The following is a 26,540-nucleotide window of genomic DNA, read 5'->3' as shown; positions in this document are numbered from 1 at the left end:
GAATAGAGAAAAGAAATAACAATAGACAACCAGCACACAACCATAAGTCGGGTTTTGAAAAGGTCAACAAAATTGTCAAGTCTAGTTAGACTGATCAAGGGAAAAGAGAAGATCAAAATTTTAAATTAGGAAATAAGAGGGGATATTACTGATGATGTTTTAGAAATTTAAAAAAAAATTATAAGGGAATCTGTTGTGAACAATTGTGTGCTAAAAAATTATATAATATGGCTTAATTCCTCAAAACAAAAATTTAACAAAACTGACTTAAGAGTCTGACTAAATCTATAACAAGTAAAGCCATGAAGTGAGTAATCAAAAAAATCAATAAATAAAAGCCTAAGCCCAGCTGGCTTTGCTGGGAAATTCTGCCAAACACTGAAAGAAGAATTAACACCATTCTTTCTCAAACTCTTGGAAAAAAAACAGGTGAGGGAACTTCTAACTCATTCTATGGAGTCATTTTGCCAAGATGCCAAAATCAGACAAAGAAATCACAAGGGAGGAAAAAACAATCTGCAGATCATAAGTATATCTTATGAATATAGATGTAAATATCCTTAACTAGAAACTAAAAAGCTGAAACCAGCCACATATAAAAAGGATTGCACACTGTGACCAAGTAGAATTTACCTGAGAAACATAAGATTGATTCAACATACAAAAACAATTAATGTAATACCAAACACATTTATGAAATCTGGAAAAAGCATACAATCATCTCAATAGAGTCTGAAAAACAGTATGAAACATCCTTTCATGATAAGAAACAGTCAGTAAACTAGCAATAAAAAAGTTTTTCAACCCAATAAGCAGATATAAGAAAAGCACACAGCTAACATCATACATAGAAGTGAAAGATTAAAAGCTTTTGCAATAACGTCAGGAATAAGACAAGAATATCTGCTTTCATCAATTCTGTTCAACATCATACTACGGGTTTTAGCCAGGACAATAAGGCAAGAAAAATAAAAGGCATCTAATTTGTAAAAGAAGTAAAACTCTTTGAAGATCATACATTATTATACATAGAAAATTTTAGAAAAACACATAAAAGCTATTAGAACTAGTACATTCAGCAAAGCTTCAGAGTACAGGATCAACATAAAAATATCAGTTTTGTGTCTATACACTAGCATTGAACAATCAAAAGGAAATTAGATTGCTTTGGGTAGTATGGGCCATTTTTACAATATTAACTCTTCCAACCCAGGAGCATGGAATATCTTTCCATTTTTTGGAATCCTCTTTAACTTTCCTGATTAATGTTTTATAGTTCTTAGCATGTTAGTCTTTCACATCCTTGGTCAGCTTTATCCCAGGTATTTGGTGTTTTTTGGGTGTGATTTTAAAAGTTATTGTATTTTTATTTTTCCTTTTCTAATATTTCATTGTTAGTATACAGAAATGCCACTGATTTCTTAATGTTAATCTTGTATCCTTCTACTTTGCTGAATTTGTCGATTGATCAGTTGAGTAGTTTTTGTGTGCAGTCCTTAGGGTTTTCTGTATATATAGTATCATGTCATCTGTATAGAGTGATAATTTTACCTCATCTCTTCCAATTTGGATACTTTTTTATTTCTTTTGTTTGTCTGATTGCTATGGCTAGGATTTCCAATACTATGTTCAATAAAAGTGGTAAGATTGGGCATCCTTGTCTTATTCCAGATTTTAGTGGGAAGGCTTTCAGCTTTTCTCCATGGAGTATTTTATTTGCTGTGGGTTTGTCATAAATGGCTTTTATTATGTTAAGGTATGTTCCCTCTATACCCACTTTGGTAAGAGTTTTTACAATGAATGTATGTTGGACTTCATGAAATGCTTTTTCTGCATCTATTGAGATGATCATGTGGTTTTTGACTTTTCTTTTGTTAATGTGGTGAATGACATTGATTGATTTGCATATGTGGAACCATCTTTGTGAACCTGGGATGAGTCCCACTTGGTCGTGGTGTATGATCTTTTTTATATGTTGTTGGATTTGGTTGGCTAAAATTTTGTTGAGAATTTTTGTGTGTATTTTCATCAAAGATATGGCCTATATATACATATTTTTTGGTAGTATCTTTGTCTTATTTTGGTATTAGGGTGATGGTGGCTTCATAGAATGTCTTTGGGCATGTTCCTTATTCTTCAACCTTTTGGACAAGTTTAAGAAGGATGGCTAAAAGTTTTTCTTTGTATGTTTGGTAGAATTCATCTGTGAAACCTTCTGGTTCTGGATTTTTGTTTGAAGAGAGTGGTTTTATGACATATTCAATTTCATTTCTAGTGATTAGTCTCTTCAGTTGATGTATTTCTTCTTGATTCAGTTTTGGCAGTCTGTCAGTCTCTAGAAAGTTGACCCTTCTAGGTTGTCAAATTTGTTGGCATATAATTGTTCATAGTTTATATATTATTTATTTCTGTGGTATCTGTTGAGATTTCTCCTTTTTCATTTCTTTTTTTTTTTTCTCTCTCCTCTCCTTGGTGAGTCTTGGCTGATCTCCTTGTTTATAACGTAGCTTTCCAGTGTGTTGGTTCCTTTTTTCTTTTCATTTCTCCCCCTCAGGAGTGCTAGTCCCATTTTGATTATTTTTCAGTCTCTCTCTCTCCCTCTTTTTTTTGTTCTGTGGAGGATTTCTTGCCCTTTTTGGAGTTTTAAGTTCTTCTGCCAGTGTTCAGTAGATGTTCTATGTAAATCGTTCTACATGTAGATGTGTTTTTTGATGTATTTGTGGGAGAAGGTGAGTGTAATGTCTTATTCCTCTGCCATTTTGATCCTTCTCCTCTGAATTACTAACTCAGTTTAAAAAAAGCTGTTTTATTTATCCTATGGGAAAGTATAAAATAAAATATAAAAATTTCAGTATAAGAATGAACATTTCTTTAACATTTAATTCTCTTTTAATTTAATGTGTCCCCTATGTACATAATTAATTCTCTATTGAATCGATGATAAAACAGGTAATTGTACACATTTTTGACTTGCTGATATTGCAGGTACCTTCTGAGCTATTGCTTTCTTTTTGCTTAACCACTGTGACTTCCCTGACTATAGTCAGAAAAGCTTTATAATAAAAGCAATGAGAATATTTTTAAACCAACAGAAGTATAAAATATTTCTTAAAATTAGTGATTTACACTTGATAAAATTTGTGGTTTAGTTGCTTTATTTTCTGTAGATTCTAAGCTTCATTATGAAAGAAAGTATGCCCTCACAATGCTCGGCAATCCAGGCCTAATTTCATACTTACGTAACTATTCTTAGACTGAAGAACTTCTTAATCATAGTTCTGTTGTGATCATCAGTGTGGATGATTGGTCCATTGCTTAGACTGATTCAGATAAATGAACAAATTAATGCGAGGCTTTGTGTATGATTTTTTAAAAATTAATGTTAATGGGCAGTGGGTCAATTTCAAGTACCTGCTTTCCTCATAGGAAATTCTGTTTCAGTTTCACCACTCTTTCTAACCTCAACTGTACCAAAAAGAAAAAGGGATTTATACAAAAACAAAAAATGAAACCATTTCAGTCATCACTTCAAAAATTATAATAACCATTTATGGTAATTAACTTTGCACTGTTTTCTTTCAGAAGATTTTGGTTTGTTTGCTTTTTTAGTGGCTAGAAAGGGCAGTGAAAGTATCTTTCTAAAAGGAGTATTTCCAATGCTGCTTTGGTGGTATTTGTTGATGTTTTTGCTTCCTGTCTTTCTGCAGGAGTAACAACTGTTCTAACAATGACAACTCTAAGCATCAGTGCCCGGAATTCTCTCCCCAAAGTGGCTTATGCAACTGCCATGGACTGGTTTATTGCTGTTTGTTATGCCTTTGTGTTCTCTGCCCTAATTGAATTTGCAACTGTTAATTACTTCACCAAAAGAGGATGGGCTTGGGATGGGAAGAGTGTAGTAAATGACAAGGTAAGTGAGAACTTCCTTCCCACCATCATTAAAAGGATCCCCCAACATATTTAGCTTGTAGCAGATACTGTTTCTAAAAATTGACCTTAAGAACATTCAAACATGAAAGATTTCTTTTAAAGCATGCTCTTGCCTGAAATCCTTTAGGAGTGCTTCTAATATTACTTCTGTTAAAACCACTTGCTAGTATGTGTTGAGCTCTGCCAGTATGTCAGGCACTGTGCTAAGTTTTCGAATACATTCTCTCATATAATCTTTACAAATTTATAACTAGGGTCTCTGTTAATTCTCTCTCTCTTTTTGCTGATGAAGAAGCTATGGCTTAATGAAGTCTTTGCTTACCCAAGCTCACACAACAGATTGATAAATAAACTTGAACCCAGACCTGCTTGACCATTAAGTTCATGTCCTCAACCACACTCTTTTATAGTAAAAAGATCTGGAAAGGAAAGTTGGCATTAACTTTTCATGCTGGAGAATTTCAGGCCCTATCAGTGGGCTGAGTTACTCTTCACCTACCCCATTTCTGTTTCTTGGATATAAAAGACCTGACAGCACTGCAGTGTCTCCTGTGTTGTATGGAATAAGTATTTAGGTCTTGAAACACCTAGATGTTATAAGTTGCCCATGTAGTCTATAAGAAAAAATTATTTGTTTTATTTTTTTGGAATTATTGGTGTCCATTTTTAGGTTTCAAGTACTGAAGAAAGTGAGAGTTTTGTGCATTGATATAATAGCTGTTTTCTTTCTTAGTCTATCAATTATTATTCATCTACCTTAAGAGGAAGCTTTGGTAAATCACAAAGAGATATAAAGTATTTTAATAATTATAAAAAGCTTTCCATGGAAAAAAGTTTGAATGGGATACCATTCCACTAAAATTGGAATAACATACTTGCTGATTTTCTTGTTTCAACTATTTGAAGATAAATATTTTTTCTAATTTTTATGACCTTATTGCAGTTTAAGTATAAAAACAGTTGATGTTATAGTTTAATAGTTTTCCACTTTTCCCTGAATTTTGTAAACTAGAGAAGTTTTAATAACAGAGCTGATTAATTTCACTTTATAAGCTAGGTTCTGTAAACTGATAGCCAATGAGTAAGTATTAAAGGGACTCATTAATTTTCTATGCATAACGTCTAGGTAATTTTGCCATTTTCATTACAATTTATTATTGATTTATGTTCTCATTCCCCATATAGTATACTCTTTTTTCATTGCTATCCATGTAATTACTTCTTTTTAGTTATATTAGTTACACATGCATTTTTCATACTAGTTTTTGAAAATAAAATGCTTTGTAAATATGTCATGAAAAAAAAAATGCCCCATGTAGAAATATACTGATATATGTTTTCTTAATGCCCTGAGGGTACCAATCAAATTGTCATTGCGATTTGGCATATCAAATAATATGCCTTGTCAACCCCTGAACTTGGAAAATAGAAGTACCTATAAATACAAAATCACATTGTTGATAATGCATTCTAAAAGGAATAACCTACTACTGTCAAATACTGGATTTAAATCTAACCCACATAGAAGATCACAAAGAGAGAAGATATACCTAGGTTGAAATCATTTCTGTTCCAACCTAATTTGCAGGGGAACAACTAACAGAGTTTTTATTATTTCAGTTCTCAGTGGTTCAAGTTCAGGAATTAAGTTAAAGGGACCATTACATCAGGCATGCTGCTAGTTCTTAATCACTCTTCCATAGCTAGAATGCCAAGGCACTTAGTAGGTGGTGCCAGGCATTTAGTAGGCATTTCAGAAAGTTTTTTAGAATAAAAGAATAAAGGAGTTTCTGATATTAAACCTGGCAGTATAATAGCAGTGAGAAGACTTTTTTGCCTTTATGGAAAGTCTTTTAAAACTTTACAGTGGTGAATTTGTCAATGGGTACTCAATCTAGTTGTATGATTCAAATGGATTTTGGGAAGCGTTTCCTATTTCAGAGCAATTTATATCTGCTTTAGTTTTCCTTAGATTTAATTTTTAAATAGAAAACAATAATTTTCCTGAAATACAAAGTTTTTATCCATAGGCCAAATTGGCATCTTTTCAGTTTAACAAGACTGGCAGAAGTCCTCTTCTTTGAGGTTAGTAAACCTGAGAAATGCACTTAAATTATCTGTCAATACAAAGCGGTTATAATAAGTTTCTAATGGTTTGTTACCTGGCAAATATTAATTTGTCTCATAAAAATAATCACTCAGATTTATATTAATATTATATGTTTGAAAAAAGAAATATGTATTTAACATACAGCTTATATGTAGATTATTCTCTGATGATCTTCAAAGTTAGTTTTTGCAAATAAATAAGTAAATCCACTCACTTCATATGCAAGCCACATTTGAGCCCTCTATTAGAAGCCCACTTCGCCCTGTGATCTTGCACAAGTTATACACTGCTTTTGGCCTCAGGTGTGAAATTAGACACAAAACTTTATCATTCTAAAAATGTAGGGCCAGATAAAATAATACAACTTCAAATTTTTATGTCCTTACATATATGAACGTTTCTATTTATGCAGCCTCCCAAGTTCTTCTGGTACCTTCTTTTATACCCAGTGTTCTTCCATTTGCTCAGGACTAAATTCTTCCACTCCATCTCTTGATCCCTTTTCTTCTTGTTCTTCTTTCAATTTTGAAGCAATCAGTTATTATTTTCTTCTCTTATTTATTTAAAGCCATCTTTTCCTTTTCAACCAACTCCTTCTTTTAAGTTTTGAAAATCCTTAATATGCTTAATTTACCATGAGGCAAAACCAAAATTCTCTTCAGATTCTGTGTCACCCCTTTGCCCATCCTCAGATTCCACCCTCTTTTTCCATTCAAGTTTTTCAAAAGCCTTGCTCACCATATCTGTGTTCTCACTTTTAGTTTAATTCTCAGCTCACTGTAATCAGATTACCTTTTCATTTGTTGTCCTGTAACTGAAGGACACCAATAATCTCCACACTTTCAGATCAGATAATTTTCTGTTTTTCTCAAGGGATCCCCAGTGAACACATTGAATACTGTTATGCTCCAGAACTTCATTTCAGGTCCTACTCAGCAACTTTTTCCTTCCTTCAGGCCTTTAAAACATACCTTAGAGTATCAACTTCCTTCTTCAAATCCTGGCAGTTGCCACTATTCATTCTCTTCTTTGAAATGCTTTGCCTGAGTTTAGAGTAGATCCAGTCTCCCTAGCATCTGCTCTTGTTTTTCCCCAAAGCCAGTCCCTTAAATTTACTTTAGATTTTTGTTTCTAATATCACTATATGACTCTCACTTTAAGCATATTACTGACAACACCTGGAGGAATGTCTGCAACATTAAGCACACTATCCATCATTTATTGTCTCCAAATACGTAAAACCTACTCATCCTTAGCAAAACAGCAATCCTCAGAAAATTTCAGAAAACTTGTTTCCCCCACCCCCAAGTGTGTATAGTACCCTGCTCTTTTGCATTTAATTCTTTATCACAGTTTGTAATTGCATGTTTACATCACGACGCCTTCACTGATCATAACAACGGCCGTGTTTATTTTAATAAATAATTTATCTTTGGCCCTTTGCACAGGGTTTCGTATATATTAGTTGCTCAATAAATATGGTAGGAATGAAGTATAACCCAATCACATTTACAGTCCATACCTTTATCTTACCTTCCACAGTTATTATCTACAAATAAACTCCATGTCTCTCTTTTAACTTCCAGGTTCATATATCCAACCTGTTCCCTAGGCACTTCTGCATGAATATAACATTTCAGTCTTCACACATCTTTTTAAAAAGGTGAAAGAAACAACAAACACAATCTCCTAAACTGATTTGATATCTCTTTCCTGCCCATGCCTGCTTTTTTGGTTTTTGTTTTTTCATGTATTCCTCAGTTCCTGGCAAACCCTAATCTCAATACCAACAGCTTGGAAGTATCCCTTAAGATCTAACCAGTCATTGAATGGTGTCCGTTTTCTTAGCCCTATGTCATAGACCATGCTTTTGCCATCTCTCATTATTGTGAGTCTCTTTATTGTTCATTATTGCTAATCATGTCTCCCTTCATCCATCCTCTACAGTAGTGCCCGAGTTACTTTCTAAGAAATCTGATCATTTAGTTTTTCAGCTCTTTAATGAACTGTTGAAAGCAATTCTTCAAGCAGCTCAGCTAACATGATCCAAATATATAGCTTTCTTGTATATTTGTTTACACAATGAATAATGAGAAAAATATTTTTTGTTATTTATTGTGAACTTATTTACTGCTATGTGCCTGGGAATATCTCCATGTTAGAAATGAAGACATATAAGTTTAGTCAAGTAAAGTTACTTGCTCAGGATCACACAACTGCTAAGTGGTGCATCCAAGACTGAACTGAATAAGATCTAAGGTCCATGATCACATTCTTCCTCTAGCCATTAAAAACACCCCTAAATATCCATGCCTCTTCACATCTCCATGATGTTAGATGACCTAATCCCTCTTCCTAAATGTTCTCCCCTTCCTTCCCTAATTGAGGAACTACTTATTCCTTAAGATCTATCCAACTGAATCTAATGGCCACTCTGCCCCATAATGTTTCTACAGTACTTGATTTCTTCTGTGTAACTTTTTTATGTAATACTTTTATAATTAAATCTGTTTCTAACAGTAGGTTAATAGTCTAAGAAGGTAGTAGTTGTGTCTTATTATTTCTCTGTCACTTCTTAGTATAGCATTTAGCACATAGTTTATTTGAACTGAATTTTCAAAAATAACTTTAATCTCTTGAGATTGTTTTATTTCTAAATCTGAGCCAATGGGTCTACACTTGCCAAGAAAAGCATATTTTCTGGAAAGACACTATATATTAAATTACTTAGGAGTTCCCGTCGTGGCGCAGTGGTTAACGAATCCGACTAGGAACCATGAGGTTGCGGGTTCGGTCCCTGCCCTTGCTCAGTGGGTTAAAGATCCGGCGTTGCCGTGAGCTGTGCTGTAGGTTGCAGATGCGGCTCGGATCCCGTGTTGCTGTGGCTCTGGCGTAGGCCGGTGGCTACAGCTCCGATTCAACCCCTAGCCTGGGAACCTCCATATGCCGCGGGAGCGGCCCAAGAAATAGCAACAACAACAACAACAACAACAACAACAACAACAAAAAGACAAAAGACAAAAAAAAAAAAAAATTACTTAAAACACAGACATAGGACCATAATATCCAAACTAACATAAAATGTGCCATTGTTGTGTGATTTCACTCCATACAATTCATAGAAAACATCACATTTTAAGTGTTTTTATTCTGTTTTTTTTTTTTTTTTTTCATTTTGCATTTTTAACACACTGCCTTGTTCCAAAAGCATTTCAGGCAGTTTACCAGAAGAATTCATGTACTTACATTATCATAATAAAATATAAATAGAAGTAGAAAATCAGGATGAAGGAAAATAGATTATGAATATATCTGTCATTTGGGCCAGAACATTAGCTTTAGTCCATAGCTAGAGTAGCTAAGATTCAAATTCTGAGCTTCTTGGCTATGAGAGTTAACTATGGGGGGTGGGAGGACTTATTTTTCTTTAAAAAATGAAAGTATACATTTCCTCAGGAAAAAAAAAAAAAGATTTTCCTACACAGAATTCTCTTTTTTTAAACAATATCATATGGGTCTTATATTAGGGAAAAGCTGGGTGCTATGCAAGTAATGTCAATATTTTCCCAATAAACGCAGTAATGGATTTCATATTGATGTTTCTTGTAGTCCCCTTCAATAAAAGCTGAAGGCATTACATTAACATACAACTCAGTGAAGGCAATTCTTCAAGGAGCTAAGCTAATATGGTCCAAGTATATAGCTTTCTCATGGCCCAGTTTAATCCAAGGAAAGACTTTAGAGTACTTAGAGAAGTGGATGGACTGTATAACCTTCAAACAATCTTCTGTAAGTATCACTTTTCTCAGTCAGGATGCTTAGCTGACAGACAGTTAACAATAGCATTATCTGGCCAGGGAGCATGTTGTTTTTTTACAAAGTAATGGGCTTTCTCGTAGCCACAATGACTGTAAAAAAGCAACATGGTATGTAGAAATAGCATAGATTTGCCACTTTGGAAACCTGGAGTTTTCTCTAAAACGGTTATATTTAGTGTTATATTTATGAGAACACTATTTCCTTATTCTAAGGGACAATCTCTAAGATTCTTTTCAACGCTGAAACTATGTGATTGTTATTTTTATTTATGTGCATGTCACTTCACCACTAGGCATCTAAATTTTAGCTGGAGCATTTGTTCAACTTATTAACACATCATTTTATCTAATACTCTAAGAAAGCCAAGATCAGTTCGCCAAGATGATATAGAACATTTTAATTTTCGTACTCAGGAAATTTCCAGACTCGAAATTTTAACTATATATTTGGACATTCTAAAATAATAGACTCAATATTCTGAATCTTATAAAATGCCGTTGAAAAACAAAGTTTAATTAGTATGGGTTATATTTCCTTTTCATTCCACGTAAGTAATGGCATCAAGAGATTCCATAGCAGCATAGTTTTACATTTTCCCCAGATAATGTATAAACATAAATCATTTACTGTTTTAGTGTATAGTCATATTTTCCTGCTTCCCTCTTACACATCTCAGTCACAAGTAAAACAATGTCCACAAACATGTGGAAGTTCCACAGCATTATTTTTCAGTAGAGCTTATTTTATTATTTCCCAGCCTCCTATATCTATAGATGGTGAAATTGAGGACTTTCAGGATAATTATATAAAATAATTGAAGAACACACTATTGAAGCACAAGAATAAATACTTACTGTATTCTATACAATACTTAATATGTTTATATACATCACATATATATTATCATATTAATCATTCTAGTAAATGTCTTTCATTTATTATGAAGTGAACATTTTCTGAGTCTGTGCTATTCAGGAACTATGCTAGGAGCTCTGCATTACACATTCTGTGCTTTCAAGGAGCTTACAATCAAGTGGGGAAAAAAGAAGTGAGAAAAATTATGTGCCACTATAGAGACAAGCACTAAGGTTTGTGAAGACACATGGGGGATGCTTATTGCAGTAGGAAGTGATGTCTCAATAGATGTGACTGAGCTGAGTCAGTGCAAAATGGATCTGACTAGGGACCAGAGTGGCTTGACCAGGTGTCAGTTCCTGGCTCAACTGTGGTATCATCCACAGGTTAAGGAATACAGGAGAGTGTACAGATTTAGGATGGAAGTGAAAGTAACCTGCATTTATTTCTGGATGTTTTATGTTTTAAGTACCTGTGGGATATGTAAGTGGAGAAGTCTAGTGAAATATGCTGGGTAAGAATTCTGGTGAGAGATGTTTCAGTCATCCCTTGTTTGGTAGCAAGAGCCATAAGCGTCACTTAAAATTAATAGAAATTAGCAGTGCCAGTTTTCCTTCACCTCCCCCATTCTCCTTCTATTGATTTCATTCTTCATATTTAAACAGTGTTTTCTTTACTTACATTTTCAGCTGTGTCTGGCCTTATTCTTCAAAAGTGGCTTTCCTAAGAAGCTTAAAGTTGAAATATGGAATGATAAAATTAGACTACGAGAAATTAGGTACCACAAGCTATCAGAGCTTGCTTAGTTCTCAAAAGAAACTTTATATAGGGACATGGGCACCCCCCCAAAAAAAAAAATCTTGGGGCAATGAGTACTGTTAATACAACAATAGATGTCACTGTACTATTTCTTTTCAAGGATCTCAGGATATGAGCGTAAGCCAGGGATTGCGCTAAATAAAGTAAAATTGGTCTATTGGGGTCAAAATCCTGTTGCCCAAGCAGTCAGCCTGCTGATGGTCTGGCTTGATCAGAGACTTGAATGATATTCAAAGACTTTATAACATAGTATCTATTAAGTTAGTTCTTTTTAGTAGAAGTTAGTCATGAATAGATAAGGTGAAATCTATTAGTAATAGCCTAGAGTATGGATATTTTGGGTACTATTACTCGCAGATCTATGTCTTACAAGTCACAGTAATAGAATATATTGTGGGGACTTAATCTGTATACTCTACTTAGAAGATCTCAGAATTAAACTATGCATTATTTGAAGTCAGTTCTGAATTCAATATTATTTTTTTTTCTATACTCATGATGTTAATTTTAAATGAATAGGAGGAATTTCTTTTACTGTAGATTTGTAGTAATTATTCTCAGATAGACTGAGGGGGAGTTATTTTATCTTTAAAACAAGATGTTATAAGATTCTGAGTCAGAAAGGCTTTCCTGGGCTATGGCTAGGAACTGAGGTTGAGTCCCATGGGGGCGCCTGTTATGATTTGTTAGTGCCTCTGCCCTTCATTCGATAGACTGGTAAGAAACTACAGATGCCATTCACTGGTTTTTGGCTAGAGATAGTTGTCATTCATTGCTGTTGTACTTTCCTTGCTACTGGTTTTGAAATACTCAAGTTTCAAAGTTCTAAGGGAACATTCTAACCCCAAAGCCATCATCACTACTTATTATATTGTCCAACAGTGGCTGGGTTAAAACAACACCACCATATAAGTATAGAGGATTGATGCTTGGCTGATATAGACTGGTACAGCCCTTCTGGGTATTTACAGCTGATGTCCATTCGGACAGTTCAGAGTATCTGTTATGATTTGTTAGTGCCTCTGCTCTAGAGTTTGTTAAATATTTTTAGTGTCACCTGTACATTTAGGTATAATCGAATGGTATTCAGTTGGGAAGCAGGAAGGCTGTAATAAGAGTTAGTAGTTTCCATCTATAGATTCTTCTTGCAACAAAGGATATTTTATATTTTAACTTTCTTTGTATAAACCCTATACCATAATTCTGACCCAGGTTGAATGTCCCTCTTCCACAAAGCCATCATTATTTTCTTTGGCCATGCCCATGGCATTTAGAAGTTCCTAGGCCAGGGACTGAACCCATGCCACAGCAGTGACCCAAGCCACTACAGTGATAATACTGGATCCTTAATCCATTGTACCACAAGGGGACTCCCCACAGACCAGTTTCAAGCTTCTCCATGCCATGTTTATGTCTTCTTCCAAAATACAAAGTATATTACCTATACATCTTGTATGCCAGTAATCACTGTCTAGCTTGTATAGCCATCACCACTCTCCCCTAAGAAGTTGTGTTTCTCAGTGTAGTCCAAATATACATTAGTCCATAATTGAAATAATAATCTGTACAGTATATGTTATATACTTTAAGGGTTAAAGAGTCCTTTTTGAAGATTAACCTAGTTTTCAATTGGACTATTTAAGAAAAAGCACTCCCAGGTTTCAAATAGCTTCCTCAGAGATAAAGTCACATCACATGCTGTTTAAAGCAGGGGTTGGGAAGCCATGAACATGTGAATTTGTGTGCTTTTTCAGTCATGGGAGATCTGGTCATGTCACAAAACCTCTTTAGCATCCATTTCTGATTTCCTAACTTGGGGTTACAACATAGAACTTATTTATCCAGTAGTGAAGTTTGTCACCAATGACACTCTTAAGCTTAACACTCAACCTGACACATCCTAGTGCTCAAAAGGTGTGAGCTGTCATTGCTACCAGTTACACACTTGAGGATTACCCTCCATGTGTAACATGACTGAAAAAAAAAAATCAGTTTTATAGTTTCCATAAAGCTACAAATGGTAACCTCTTATTCCTTGTCCTTTTATGCTCCAGCCAAGTCTGGAAAAATACTTCATCAGCAAGGGAAAGAGGTGAGGGAGTACTAGATGCCAGTGAAGGATAAGAAATTCAAGAAGTGTTTTCAGATCCTATGGGGCTTTTAGAGGCCCCCTGTTAGCTTATTTTACGCAAACATTTTGAAAATTCTTATTCAAAATACTGTCATTAGAAATTCCTTTCTAAACCAATTGGTCCTATAAATCTGTTGATTTACACTATTCATTATTTTAGATAATTCACTGATGGCTCAATTTTGTTTGCATTTAGATAACTAATGGTGCCTTTACATTAGTACAGAATTTCAGATAAACTGTTTTTCAGGTTTAATTAAATACTATTATATAATACTGAATAAATAATTTCATGTTTTGTTAATTTGGCTACCTGTTATGTGCCTCGGGAGGAATCACGGTAAGCTTATAATTGTGAAAAAGACAGAAATAGCACTAGCCTTCATTGAACTTAGTCTAATAAGAAAGGAAGGTGTCAGTCAATCATACAACTAAAGAAAGAATTTACTCATTTTGAAAAATGCCTGGATGGAAGTAAAGTGGGTGCTATGAAAGCAGGGACAACATTAGATAGAATGGGTAGGAAGGCTGTTGTGAGGAAATGACATTTAATCCAAGGCCAAACTATGAGAGGGGATTGATCAGGTGGGAAATGAGATGGAGGGAAGGATTCTAGGATGAGGAAGCAGCATGACCAAAGGCACCAAAGTCCCGTGAACACAAGTTATTTCCAGCAGGACTGGTATATAATGAACATAAAAAGATACCATGGCAAGAAGTGTTGATTGTATTCTAAGTTCCATGAGCTAGTATTGAAGACACTTAAGCAGAGGCGTAACACAGTCTAATTTATGTCTTTAAAAAAATCCCCAGGGGGTATATTTTGTCTAATGATTGGATGAGGTCAAGCTAACTGGGAGAGCACAAAGTGAGAATGAAATTGGTATGTCTCAGCAGAAACACATTGTGGACGAGCTGGGCAAAAATCCAAAACTTTGTGTTTCACTTTCCTTATATGTTTTTAGCATTTATTACACTGCCATCTGTGTATCGTTACAATTTCCTACCGTCAAACTAAAGCCTTACTGTCTGATTTTGATACGAAGGGGAGAAATCCTGTTATCAAGTTAGAGAAATTAATTTTTAAATTCAGAATCTGAGATCATTCACTGTTGATGATCATTCCTTTTGTTAAATTATTTCTACACTTCATTTATTCATTCACTCATTCATTTAACAAATATTTGAGGAACTTGTAAGAGTAAAAAATGTGTCATTTATTAAAGTTGTATTTTTGATTGCCAGTGTTCCATGTAAAGAACAAAAAAAAAAAAAAATGGTTCTCCAGAAAAATGGTACCATTGATTTTACTCTGGGTGTTTCCTCACTGTCATGGTTTTAGGACTGAATAAACTCATTTTATTTATTTCCATAAATTCCTTCTCCCCAGTGGATAATGATGCTTATCAAAATACTTTTCTTCAGAATTTGAACTGGAGTTTGGAAAATGTTAAGAAGCAGTCTCAACCCACATTCTGTTAATTCTTGTATTTTTCAATAGAAAAAAGAAAAAGCCTCTGTCATGATACAGAACAATGCTTATGCCGTGGCTGTTGCCAATTATGCCCCGAATCTTTCAAAAGACCCAGTTCTCTCCACCATCTCCAAGAGTGCAACCACGCCAGAACCCAACAAGAAGCCGGAAAACAAGCCAGCTGAAGCCAAGAAAACCTTCAACAGTGTCAGCAAAATTGATAGAATGTCTAGAATAGTTTTCCCAGTTTTGTTTGGTACATTTAATTTAGTTTACTGGGCTACATATTTAAATAGAGAACCTGTATTAGGGGTCAGTCCTTGAATCTAGACCTAGGTTATCTTGGAATGTATAGCAACAGTAAACCTGGTTTGTTTTGCCATGTACAGTCTGACTAATAACTGCTAATTTGTGAACCAACATGTACAGTATGTATATAGCGACATAGCTTATAGACCTCTAATGGAGACACGCATTTGCTAACTCATGGAACTACAGGCAGAAAGCACCCCCATGCCCAAAAGCCATTGCCTCTTTAAAAGATTTACCCTAGGAACTGATTTAAAGTGGATTTCAGATGACCTGATGTATTTTCTCTTCTGACAGTGATGAAAATGGAGATCCTCTACCCCACTTTATAAACCCTTTTGATTTAGGTCTTAAGTAGGAGTACTTTCTACTGTTGCCTAACTATAATGTAAGATGACATTGTCTTTCCAAAGGAATTCCTCTAAACAACGGAACCTCATATCTCAACATCAGTTCCCTTCCTGAGTGCTCAGAATCCCTGCTACTGTAATTGGAAGCTTAGCATACATCAGAAGAAAAACTAGAGTTTTGAAATCAGCTTTTAATTACTCTGTATAGTATCTATAGCCATGTATATATTACAGCATGACAAATGCAAATAATTATGAATCACCCTGACAAGATGTTCATCATGCCTAGAATTTAATAACTATCGGAATGTCATAGTCAACACATGTTTAGCATCAGAATTTATTTGAAAGTAATAATTCAAATCCTACAGATTATTTTAATCATTGGAAACTACCTTAAATTAAACAAAAATAAGACAATAAATATGTCTTACTCTTTTGAGGTATGTGTTGTATTGAAATTGATCAGCTAAATTTTCTTGGTGCTGGTGACTGGAAAAAGCATCCAGTTTGGCTGCTGTGGAGCAACATTCATATTGGATTAGAAAACTGTGCCAAAAACTCCCACTGATGAGAATTCATAGGTGTCACATGATACAGATGAGCACTTATATGATTCTCTCCTTTCCTGTTTACTGCAAATTCTGCCTTAAGGCTTCTTTTCATCAGGACTCAGAAGCCACTAATTACAAAGGAAAGGGCAGTTAATTGGCACATTTTTCTGTCTTGAAAGCAGCTCTTTCAGATAAGAATTAATGTAAATCTGCTTTTGTAAATTGCAACTTTAAATTTCGCTGACTCAAATTTACAGCTTTGTATACCAGAAGAGGTTTTGGTAAGAGTTGAACATTTTTAAACTAAAACTTTAAAGCATCACCAATGAATTGTGGATTAGTTCACATGTGCAAACACACACACAATTCCACTCAATTAGGATGCACACACAAACATGTAGCTAAATTAAAAAACCACAGTTTTTAATTGTATATTATTACTAATGACTAATGGGTAAAATTCGTTTTTTGTTTAGTATTTTAAAAATATTCTTTATGCCCCAAAACATGTTAATAGAAGTTAATAATTGTGTCTCATGCTAAGATTCAACATTTTTGGCAAACAAAATCCTTTTGACTCACATATACATTAGCAGTTATTAGTTGACTTTTACTAATAGATACACCTTTATGATGGTGTTTTTGTAAAAACATAAGTAGTCAAATAGTGGCATTTCTTGCAGTTTTGTACAGTATTTCAGTATAGTGCATAAACAGGTATGTTCATAAAATCAATAAAAGGAGTATATTATGGAAATAAGCAAAATCACAACAAAACTACTTTTCTTTTGCCTCGTTTAAATTTCATTTTTTCATTTTCTTTGTTTCAGTGTGATTCTATTATGTGCTTTGCATGGTTGTATTAATACCAAGGTCACAAATGCATCTTATTAACAGAATTTGCCGTGAAGACAGCTTTGACCTTAAAAATTCCCTCATAAAAGGTAATCCATAATCCTTAATAAAATAAATTTGTTATATGAGCCATTAAATGTATTTCTTTAATTCCCTTCCAATAACACCTTCGTTGTCATCTAAATAGTTTTTAAAAGTGTACTTTATTCTAACATTGGAATGGAAAATATCCCATTTTCTTACACATTTAAATATAACATAGCTCTTCTGGGTGGTTTAGGGAAGGGTGCAATAATCTAAAATGGAAATCAAGGCTTGAAGGCAAGCAATAAAAATGCTTTGTATGGTATTTATTATTAGATACTTTACAAATATTATTCTTATAAGTTCTGGTTCCCCCTTAATATGTGTATAAATATGTACATATGTAAAAATACTTGTAAATAGCAGTTTCTGTAGGACAACAGAAAAGACTTATCTATACCTTTGGCAAAAGGTTGCAGCTACATTGATGGTATCTGTTGTATTAAAATTTATGGTAGATTGACCTGAAAAATTAACATTATTTTTATTTTTACTTTCAATTGTTAAAGTCTTATTTGAGCCTAAGTAACATCCTGATGGTTGAGATTTTCTGATAACGTGGATCAGGATTTTCTATTATTTCTCTAACTTTGGTATTTCTTTTACACATTTCTTAATCTTTGAAAATTTATATAAATTGAAAGGAACTTTTAGTCTTGCTGGAGAGAGGGAGGATGCTGCATGGAAAAGGATTTTAAATTCTAGAACCAAAGTCTTTAAAATTATTCTCCCTTCCATAAACCATTTTAAAAACACAAAATAACAGTGACATGGATTTATTAAAACAAGATTAATTTTTCAGGAAACATTTTTCACAAACTAACACTGGTCATTTTGGTCCATAATACTATGACTATTTTATGTAGTTGTATATTGACATAAAGAGTAATGGTATGTACAAAATGTAGATAAATACATGTACATATATAGAGATATATTCTCAATATTATATAGCTACTGCTCTGATTAGCTAACATTTATTCAACAAATATTTTTACCTCCTATTATTCACCATGCCATGGGGATGATGTTAATATACTCATATCACACCCACAGAATTTAGTTGAAAATCAAGTGCATCTCATTCCTATACAGACTTAAAATCAAAGACGAAATGTAATATATAAATTCATTTAGAACTGAGAGTTGTTTAATGAGCTATGAGATCATAAGTGTGCTAAGATGGTGGCTGTTTTGCTATTTTCTTCTATTTGTGTTTCTAATTGTTTGAATATAAAAATGGAACTAATATAACCATTTAATTTTTTTAAAAAATTTCAGTGATTTTTAAAATGCCAGTCTCAACTTTAGCAATCTTTTCAGGGATCTCTCTATTTTGAATTTGTCTCAGGTTTGGATAAGTGATCCCCTGGAGCCACATTTCCATTTTTTTTTTAATTGCTCATAGTTTATTTACAAAAGCTCTTTTTAAATAAACTAGCACAGAAGCTAGTGGCTCTTTTCATATTTCTGGTGGAAGGAACTGAACTCTGCCATGATATTAGAGATTCTAGAAGGATACCAAACCTCCAGGGAGTCTTTGGCATGGCCTGTCATCATTCCAATGGGAGGACAAGGAGAGTAGCAAAGTCATGGCTCTTCAAAATCTATTACTATTTTTTTTTCCAAATGCTCCATCCTTGTTACCCTCAGACAATGTCTGTGAACCATCAAAATGTTTTCACTTATTTTGAAATTTGGGACCATATTAATAGGTTTATTATACAGGTTGTTCCTGTTATTACTCTTCTAACATTCCTATAGCCTTCTGCATATTTTTGAAGCAATTCTCAGATTTTTTTTTCATATAAAGAGATTCAGAATTTCAAGGGACTTATGAGTTGAATAATTGCTACCCTGTAGTCTATTTATTTTCCTTTTAATTGAGGTCTTATGGGAACTCTGGGTTTACCTTTTCTAGTCCAGAGTATCCAGAAATGTAAGATTAAAATTGGGGAGAGGTGTAGTTGTTTTTAACACCTGCATCCTTGGGACCAAGAACACTGAATCACAATTACTCATAACAGTGTGGACAAGACAAATTATGATATTTTTCTCTATTGAATTCATGCTTAAAAAATGACATTCATGAGCTCCTTTAGCAGCAGGGTAAGGATCTGGCACTGTCACTACAGCAGCTAGGGTCCCTGCTTTGGTGCAGGTTCGTTCCCTGGCCCAGGAATTTACACATGACATGGGAGTGGCCAAAAAAAAAAAATGAATTTCAGTAGTCAATAAAATTATTAATTTCCATAATATTATGTTATCAACATGTATATGAAAGATACTAATCTTTTCTGTTAATACTTATGGATTCATATTTTCATCAAATACAAAGAAAAATCCAAGACCTCATAGAGGAAAAGTCAAAGAGAAAAACTCACTCAAAAAATGACCCCATTGCTAATTAAACCTAATGAGGCATTCCTCCTATTTAACTAAGAATGATGAGAAATTATACAGAGATATTTAACAGTTATGATTCTATCAAGGTAAGCATTATGATTAAAATATTAGGATTAATGAGTTCGTGTGAAAGAAATTTGGAAAAGGAGATCATCTACTTCTTATGAGAGTTTTGTATCTTTTTCTTGAAAATTCTTATTCAACATGTTTAGATTACTGTTTTCAACCTTATTTAGCAGAAATATTCTATTTCATCTGTTTATATAAAGAACTTTTTCAATAATGTAATTATATACCCCACTTCAAACCCCTCTATGTTGAAATTAATAGATAATATAACAGTTAATATTGCCAATAGGGAAGAACAAGGAACAGATTTAAGTGTCAGTTTATAGTAATTTTCTCAAAGAACTTTTCATAAGGTTTGATTAGAAGTGTCTGTGTATTTTCCAGATATAAAAAAATTTGAGAAATTTATGAAATTGAAACAATTTATTAATGGGCTTCCTTTAAAATGTATCTCTTATTAAACAAGTAATTAATTTAGTCCATAAAGAAATTTTTTCAGTAGATCCAAAAACTCGTTATTTGGAACTTAGTCTTGAGCCATACATATGGTTAGAAATAGCCATCTATAAAAGTATAAACATTTGTCTGATATATTTCTAGTTGGCTCTTTTGAGCCATTAAATTCAACATATCACAATTCTGGTTGTAAGGTAAGACAGAAAAATCTTTCAATTACAGACTTCTTAATAGAAGTTTGTTACAGCCTCCATTAGTTTTAATATCCTGTTGATCATTTGCAATTACTGTCCTGTATATGTCACTGATTAGTTTCATACCTTTTTGAATTGTACAGCAACCAAGAATCCATTTTTTTTTTTTTTTTTTTTTGGTGAAACTATCTATTCACTAACATTGGTTAGAATTTAGTTTCTGGGAATACATCATATTTTTCTTTTTGGTCTATAGGCGTAATAATGTACAAAAATGTTTAAAATTGATTAGGCACACAAAGTAATAAACACCTCTCTCTTTATTTTCTTTTACTTATTCATTTGTTTAAATTTGACAGTTGTGCTAAGGGTTGGCGAGGTTTTGTTTTTATTTGCCAAAATGTTGGTTTTATAACATTTAAAACCACTGAACTTCAAGGATTATATATTGATTGACTTCATCAATCTCTTGCAAGGTAATATTTATATGAAGAAGTCTAATCTGATATGTATAAATGCCAGCTTTGGGACTGTAAGTGTTAAAATAGCTTGGTTGACATAAAAATTTCAGTTTTTCATGCTTTGTTTTGGAAGACTTACTTTACCACAACTTTTTGCCAAATGTAAGCTTATATCATTGGATAAATAAGAGTACCTCCAATAAAATTGATTTGTGAAAACAAGTGGTATTAGGAAAGCAAAACAAAGCCATTAGACACGGAATTACTTTAGGAGTAATGGCTTCAAGCCCACCTATTTATTTTAAAATATTCAACACAGTAGTTGAAGCCATTGACTGTGTTTTAAACCCAGCATATTATGTGAAGGAGGTTAATGTATGATTTCAAAGGCCTAAATGAAACTGAACTTGGAGCTACAATTTTTGTGAATTCAACATTACCATCCATGGATAAATCCTTGATTGTTGATCTTGGGTGCCTGCTACCATATTTCAGGTTTAATGGTATCTAATATTTGTTAAGATTCTTTTGAGCAGATACAAATTCAGGTTTGGGGTGCTCCAAACTGAGGAATATGACCTTTCATGAAATATTCTACTTAGAGGTGACATGCATGGAAACTTAAAGCTTCATACATGTTGCCAAAGTAGAAAAGTAAAAACCAAAAAAGAATGAAATGGTTTCCCCTTGCTACACATTAATAATAAAATTACATGCCTAGAGAATGTATGATAAAGCTCCAACACTAAATTTTTTGTATTCATTATTTGAAATTTTCTGGGTAAGAGTATGCTTGAATGGTAGGTATTCTGGTTTGAGAAAATCATTCTGGAGCTAATAATATTTGTAATTTGTGACCTTGTTGTAATTGGGAAAAGTCATTATTTTTTATGTATGTAAGATAATTTGACCTTTATTGAATGTGTCAGTATGCTTGCTGTTTAAAAATTCCTAATTTTAATCACATGCAAAATAATGCTAAACATTATCTTTTTGTACTTATTAAAATTAATTTAAATATACTGGATGTGAACATTGTGTTTTTTGTACTCTAACCATTCACTACATATTTGCTTAAAATAATTGAATTTTTTGTAAATGTGACTTTTTTATTGGGATCTAACACTAATATTTTGTAATAGTTATTTTAAATGTTATTGGTTTCTTGAATTTCTTTTAAAATGAAAAAGTTATGAGGGGTAAGAATAGTCCAAACCTACCCAGAAATTTTAGGAAGGTATCATGAATTGTTAATGTCGATCTCTTTAACACATTAAGAAAGTGATGCTATGGAAAATATAAAAGTTCACCTAGAAAATAAGCTCCCTTCTATCATAAAATAGTGTCATATTTACATGAAACTATTAAATAAATAAGATTTTCTTCTTTTCTTTAGATAGACTCAAGTTCATCATTCTATTTGTTACCCAGAAATCTTACAGTTTTCTTGTTGGATATCTTCTCTTAACTTAATGCAATATTATTTAAATGAGTTTCTACTTTGATTACTGTTATTATTGCTAATATCACTGAAATTAAATGCTTGTAAATGTCAAAGAGATATCATAACAAAGCAATTTTCATCGATCGACGTTATAAGTTTACATGCAACATTTCTTAACACTAGCCACACTTTAACATTAACTGAGGACTTTTAAAAAGCATTGGTTATGTCTTAGAATCTTGAGTGAGGAGGGGTTATGAGAAAAACTTTTTTAATTCCCCAAGTAATTCTACTCTATAGCCATGTGTCAACAAGTTTTCATTTTATAATCCTATCATGGACTCTTTATAATGTGTCCTATGTGGAGATCTCTGCTTGCTTTTTCTATAAACTTTTAGTTTAGTCTGTATTAGTGAAAAAAAATTAAATTAAATTAAATGAATGTTACAAGTTAGTTTTTTACATGATATAGTGAATTTAAGTGACACTATCACACCTTATGTAACAGTGTTTGTTCTTGACATTTTACTACCTAATGAATTAAAGTCACTCTTCCCCATAATTTGTACCCAGTTAACTATCAAACGTGAGTATATGCGGAAGATAAATTCTAATTATTTTTCAGCATATGCTTTTTTTAATCAAATATTTTAAAAATTATTTATACTCACATTTTTTGTTTTTTGTTTTTTTTTACTATTTACCTGGAGGAAAGTATATTCAACTTAAATAATGAGGTGAATGTTTACAGCTTCAAATTCACATGTCAGTTAAATTATAGCTAGTGCAAAGCAACATTTTTTAGCACCATTTGCTAGTTTCCCAAATATCAATATATAGTCATTTTCAATTCATGTAAATGAAAGCATGCTATAAGTGGAAACATTTATGTCATCTTTGCTCTGAAGACTTCATAAAGGGAAGAACTTAGGTTTCAAAGGGTTTTCTATGGAGTTAGAAGTTTTGCCTCACCTTCAAACTGTAAAACCTAGGAAACTGCTGAGAAAGCAGTCAGACTCATAGCAGTAGCCCTTGAAGACTGTTGCATTGTCAAATGGAAAAGTTTTATATTTTTGGGCCTGTGGCCAACATTAACTTGCAAGTTCTCAAAAGAAAACTAGATAAACGGAAAATGAAATACAAGTAGTAAATAGAACTAGATCCTTCAATTGCCCCTTGATAAAATGTTGAATTATATCAAGTACTCTTGGTTTAAGAAATCAGAGAAATGGGTATTTTTTTTAAACCTGTAAGCTTAATTAAAAGTTGGAGATTAATTCCTTAGGGTTCATCTACATGGAAATTTCACTCCTGTGGAACACTTTATTCCATAAATGGCTTGAAATATTATAACATTTCTTCCATGAATCAATAAAAATAATCTTATGGAGAATTTCTAAATGTTGTCTTAAGATATAGAATAATTTAAAAACGTAAACTAATAATAAAAGCATATCAGTTTTGAATTGCTTTTGCACTTACTGTCTGAAAGCTAGTTTTACTTTGTAACTAAAATAAGTATGGAATGATAGATGAATAGAAAAATGAGAGTTTATCAATATTTAAAAGTCATTATGCATGTCTCCCAAACCAGCTTACAAAAGCTTCTGCAATGAGTAGGTACAAGATCACCCTAAGGCTTATCTCAAAACCCAATCCATTCCAGACAACGGAATCTGTACCAGAGGAGAAAAATGTTTATAATTCTCTAATTCTTATTAACTTTATCTCATACTCATCAGTTCAATTCTCTTTTTCAAATACTACTATCCTATCCAGTAATTATATTGAGCTTTTTAACTTTTTCAGGTAATTTTAGGTAATGTTGAAATTAAGATATTTTATTAAAAGTCCTATCTTGCTTACTGACAGCATTTTAGCCATAATTTCTTTGACTAAGAATAAGAGCAACTTCTAACTAGTGTGAGCACAAAAGGTACTCAGGGAAAGAGGAGCATGTCTCATAATAAGCAATAAAAGCCCTAAACTCAGGGAAGGTAGGATGGGCTTATGGACTTTATTAATGCTCTGGAATAACAAGACTTACTGCCTATATAGCTTGGTTCAAATTCTTGAGTATTAATTTGAAAGGAGCAGTGTGGTCCAATGAGCTATATGATCTAGAGTGAAAAATAAGCACAGGCTGTGTCCACTGAACGATTTCAACATACAGCTCAAAACATTGGCTATAATGCTTAAGTGAGATACTTTGGAAAAATTTCAAGAAAGTTTTAAAATGTCTTAGAAGAGTTCCCGTGGTGGCTCAGTGGTAATGAACCCAACTGGTATCCATGCGGATGCTATGGTTGCCACAGTAAAGTCAACTGCCATTAGCACTCTGCTTTCCAGCAGAAACAGCTGAAACAATAGAAGCACAGTTTTCAGATTTTATCAGTCTTTCAAATCTCACAGAATTGCACCTGATTGGTCAAACATAAGTCAGCCAGAACTTGGGCAATATGATATTTCTCTTTCAAACTTCCAAAATGTAGGAAGTTACCGTCAGTTTATGCATATGACTACTCTATTTCCACAAGTACTCTTCTTTCCATACATAAGTTTACCAAAAAAAATAATAAAAACCCATGATAGAAATAACAATAAGCTAATATCAAACATAATGAAACCATCATTGAATAGCAAAAATATTTTCAGCAACTCTCCAAGGTGGGGAGGACTAGAAGTTATTGAATATTTCTCTGGTAAGTATTTGGTCTTGATATTCTTTAGCACAACCACAATTCTGTGTTGATATTTTATAAAGAGATAAAGCCTATGTCTAAAACCACAGGCTATGTGAAATATGGACAAAAGGAAGAGAAGAGAAAAAAATGAAAAAATTTATAAATAATAGGGCAAGAAAGAAATTATAAATAAATACTTCTGTCCATTGTTTTCCAGTTGATGAGGAGGCTATGTTTCATAATTATAACATTTATCCTCCTCTAACCATTTAATTTTTGTTGTTGTTGTTGTTCTGAGCCATATTGGAAGCATTATCAATGTGTGCTCCTCAACTTATGTAGGTCCCAGTTGGAGGACCCTGACAATGGCAAACAACACTTTCTTTCCAAGGGAACCAAATGTGTTCCAGGACTATAGTTCTTGTAAGGAAACCAGGCATTAACTTTCTTTCCTCCTTAAGACATGGTGAATTGTTTAAGAGACCTTCAAGTATTTAAGGAAATATTGCCAATAGATCATTTAGTCCTGGGATTATAGAGAGCTATCCAAAATGAAGTTATACTTGATTACTCAAGGAGGCTTCTAAGAGCTGACTCATTATTCATAGGAATCTTGAGGACACTTTACCCCGAGAGTGGGAGTTACCCAGTTAGAAAAGGTGGGAGGAAATTTGTTTCCTAACTTTCTTTGAAATGATCAATGACACTACCTTGACCCATAAAGACCTTCAGGTCATTCTCAACTCACTGGACATGGTTGTTAGGGATGATAGACAGTCCCAGATTTTCTCCTTGAGGGGTAGGCCACAGTCTGCACAACTGTTAATGCATTCTGTTCTATGTAATTAATGGATCTGGACAAGGGGAAAAGTTAGGACAAAAACTTATACAGAAAACTTCCTAGCTGTTTAAGGATATCTTGATGGTTTATGGGACTTGCTCAGCTGGTTGAGTTTGAGGACCTAAGATACCATGGTTATAGTCAAAACTGCAGATCTGCTTCATCTTGCTTCTTGGAGTAGGACTTATGATAGCCCTAGTTACATGTTGTATGTGACAAAGTGAACAGATATAAGCCAAGCTACTATCAGTCAGATTTATTAGAAAAATCAATAAAGTGGCAAACACTCATGGAAAAATTCACCAGAAGCAAGGTGATATAGAAATAAGTGGCAGATCTTTTTGAAAAAATTCTCCATGACTATCTCATATTTCTGCACATTATGTCAGCAAAGGTACTGGCTGCCTTTGTCCCAGACTATCTTTTCAAATATGCTTGTATAACAAATAGCCTTGGAATAAGAAAACAGCAGCAAAGTCAAATTGTTTATAGTCAAGTATGATAAAGATAATGTCTTTGTGTGGGCATAAGTTTATTGTCCATTAAAAAATACTCAGGTTCCCTAAACTTGAAGTTTCTCTTATAATATAACCCATTGTGTGTACAGGTCTTTTCTGAATCTCTTTTTGTTGCTCTGTAGGAATTGGGGCTCGGGAAACATATACAAACATAGGGAAATGCTGGCTACTGCTATT

The 26,540-nt window shown here is 33.4% G+C and overlaps 1 protein-coding gene across 6 annotated transcripts in view; it reads left to right on the top strand.

Annotated features, from left to right (window-relative positions):
• Positions 1-21,898, top strand: part of GABRA2 (gamma-aminobutyric acid type A receptor alpha2 subunit) — a 130,208-nt gene extending 108,310 nt beyond the window's left edge. For 3 of the 6 annotated variants that reach the window (XM_005666628.3, XM_013978645.2, XM_013978643.2), the window contains 3 exons: positions 3,708-3,910; positions 9,650-9,829; positions 15,166-21,898. In XM_005666628.3, coding sequence (XP_005666685.1) covers positions 3,708-3,910; positions 9,650-9,829; positions 15,166-15,462 — 680 coding nt within the window. In that variant the 3' untranslated portion in view covers positions 15,463-21,898. The remainder of the gene's footprint in view (positions 1-3,707; positions 3,911-9,649; positions 9,830-15,165) is intronic. The other 3 variants (XM_013978644.2, XM_021101165.1, XM_021101166.1) reach the window with 3 other exon arrangements.

This window comes from Sus scrofa, chromosome 8, assembly GCF_000003025.6.
Source record: "Sus scrofa isolate TJ Tabasco breed Duroc chromosome 8, Sscrofa11.1, whole genome shotgun sequence".
Classification (NCBI taxonomy): domain Eukaryota; kingdom Metazoa; phylum Chordata; class Mammalia; order Artiodactyla; family Suidae; genus Sus; species Sus scrofa.
The sequence above is the reverse complement of the archived record's forward strand: the minus strand, read 5'-3'. Positions and strand labels throughout refer to the sequence as shown.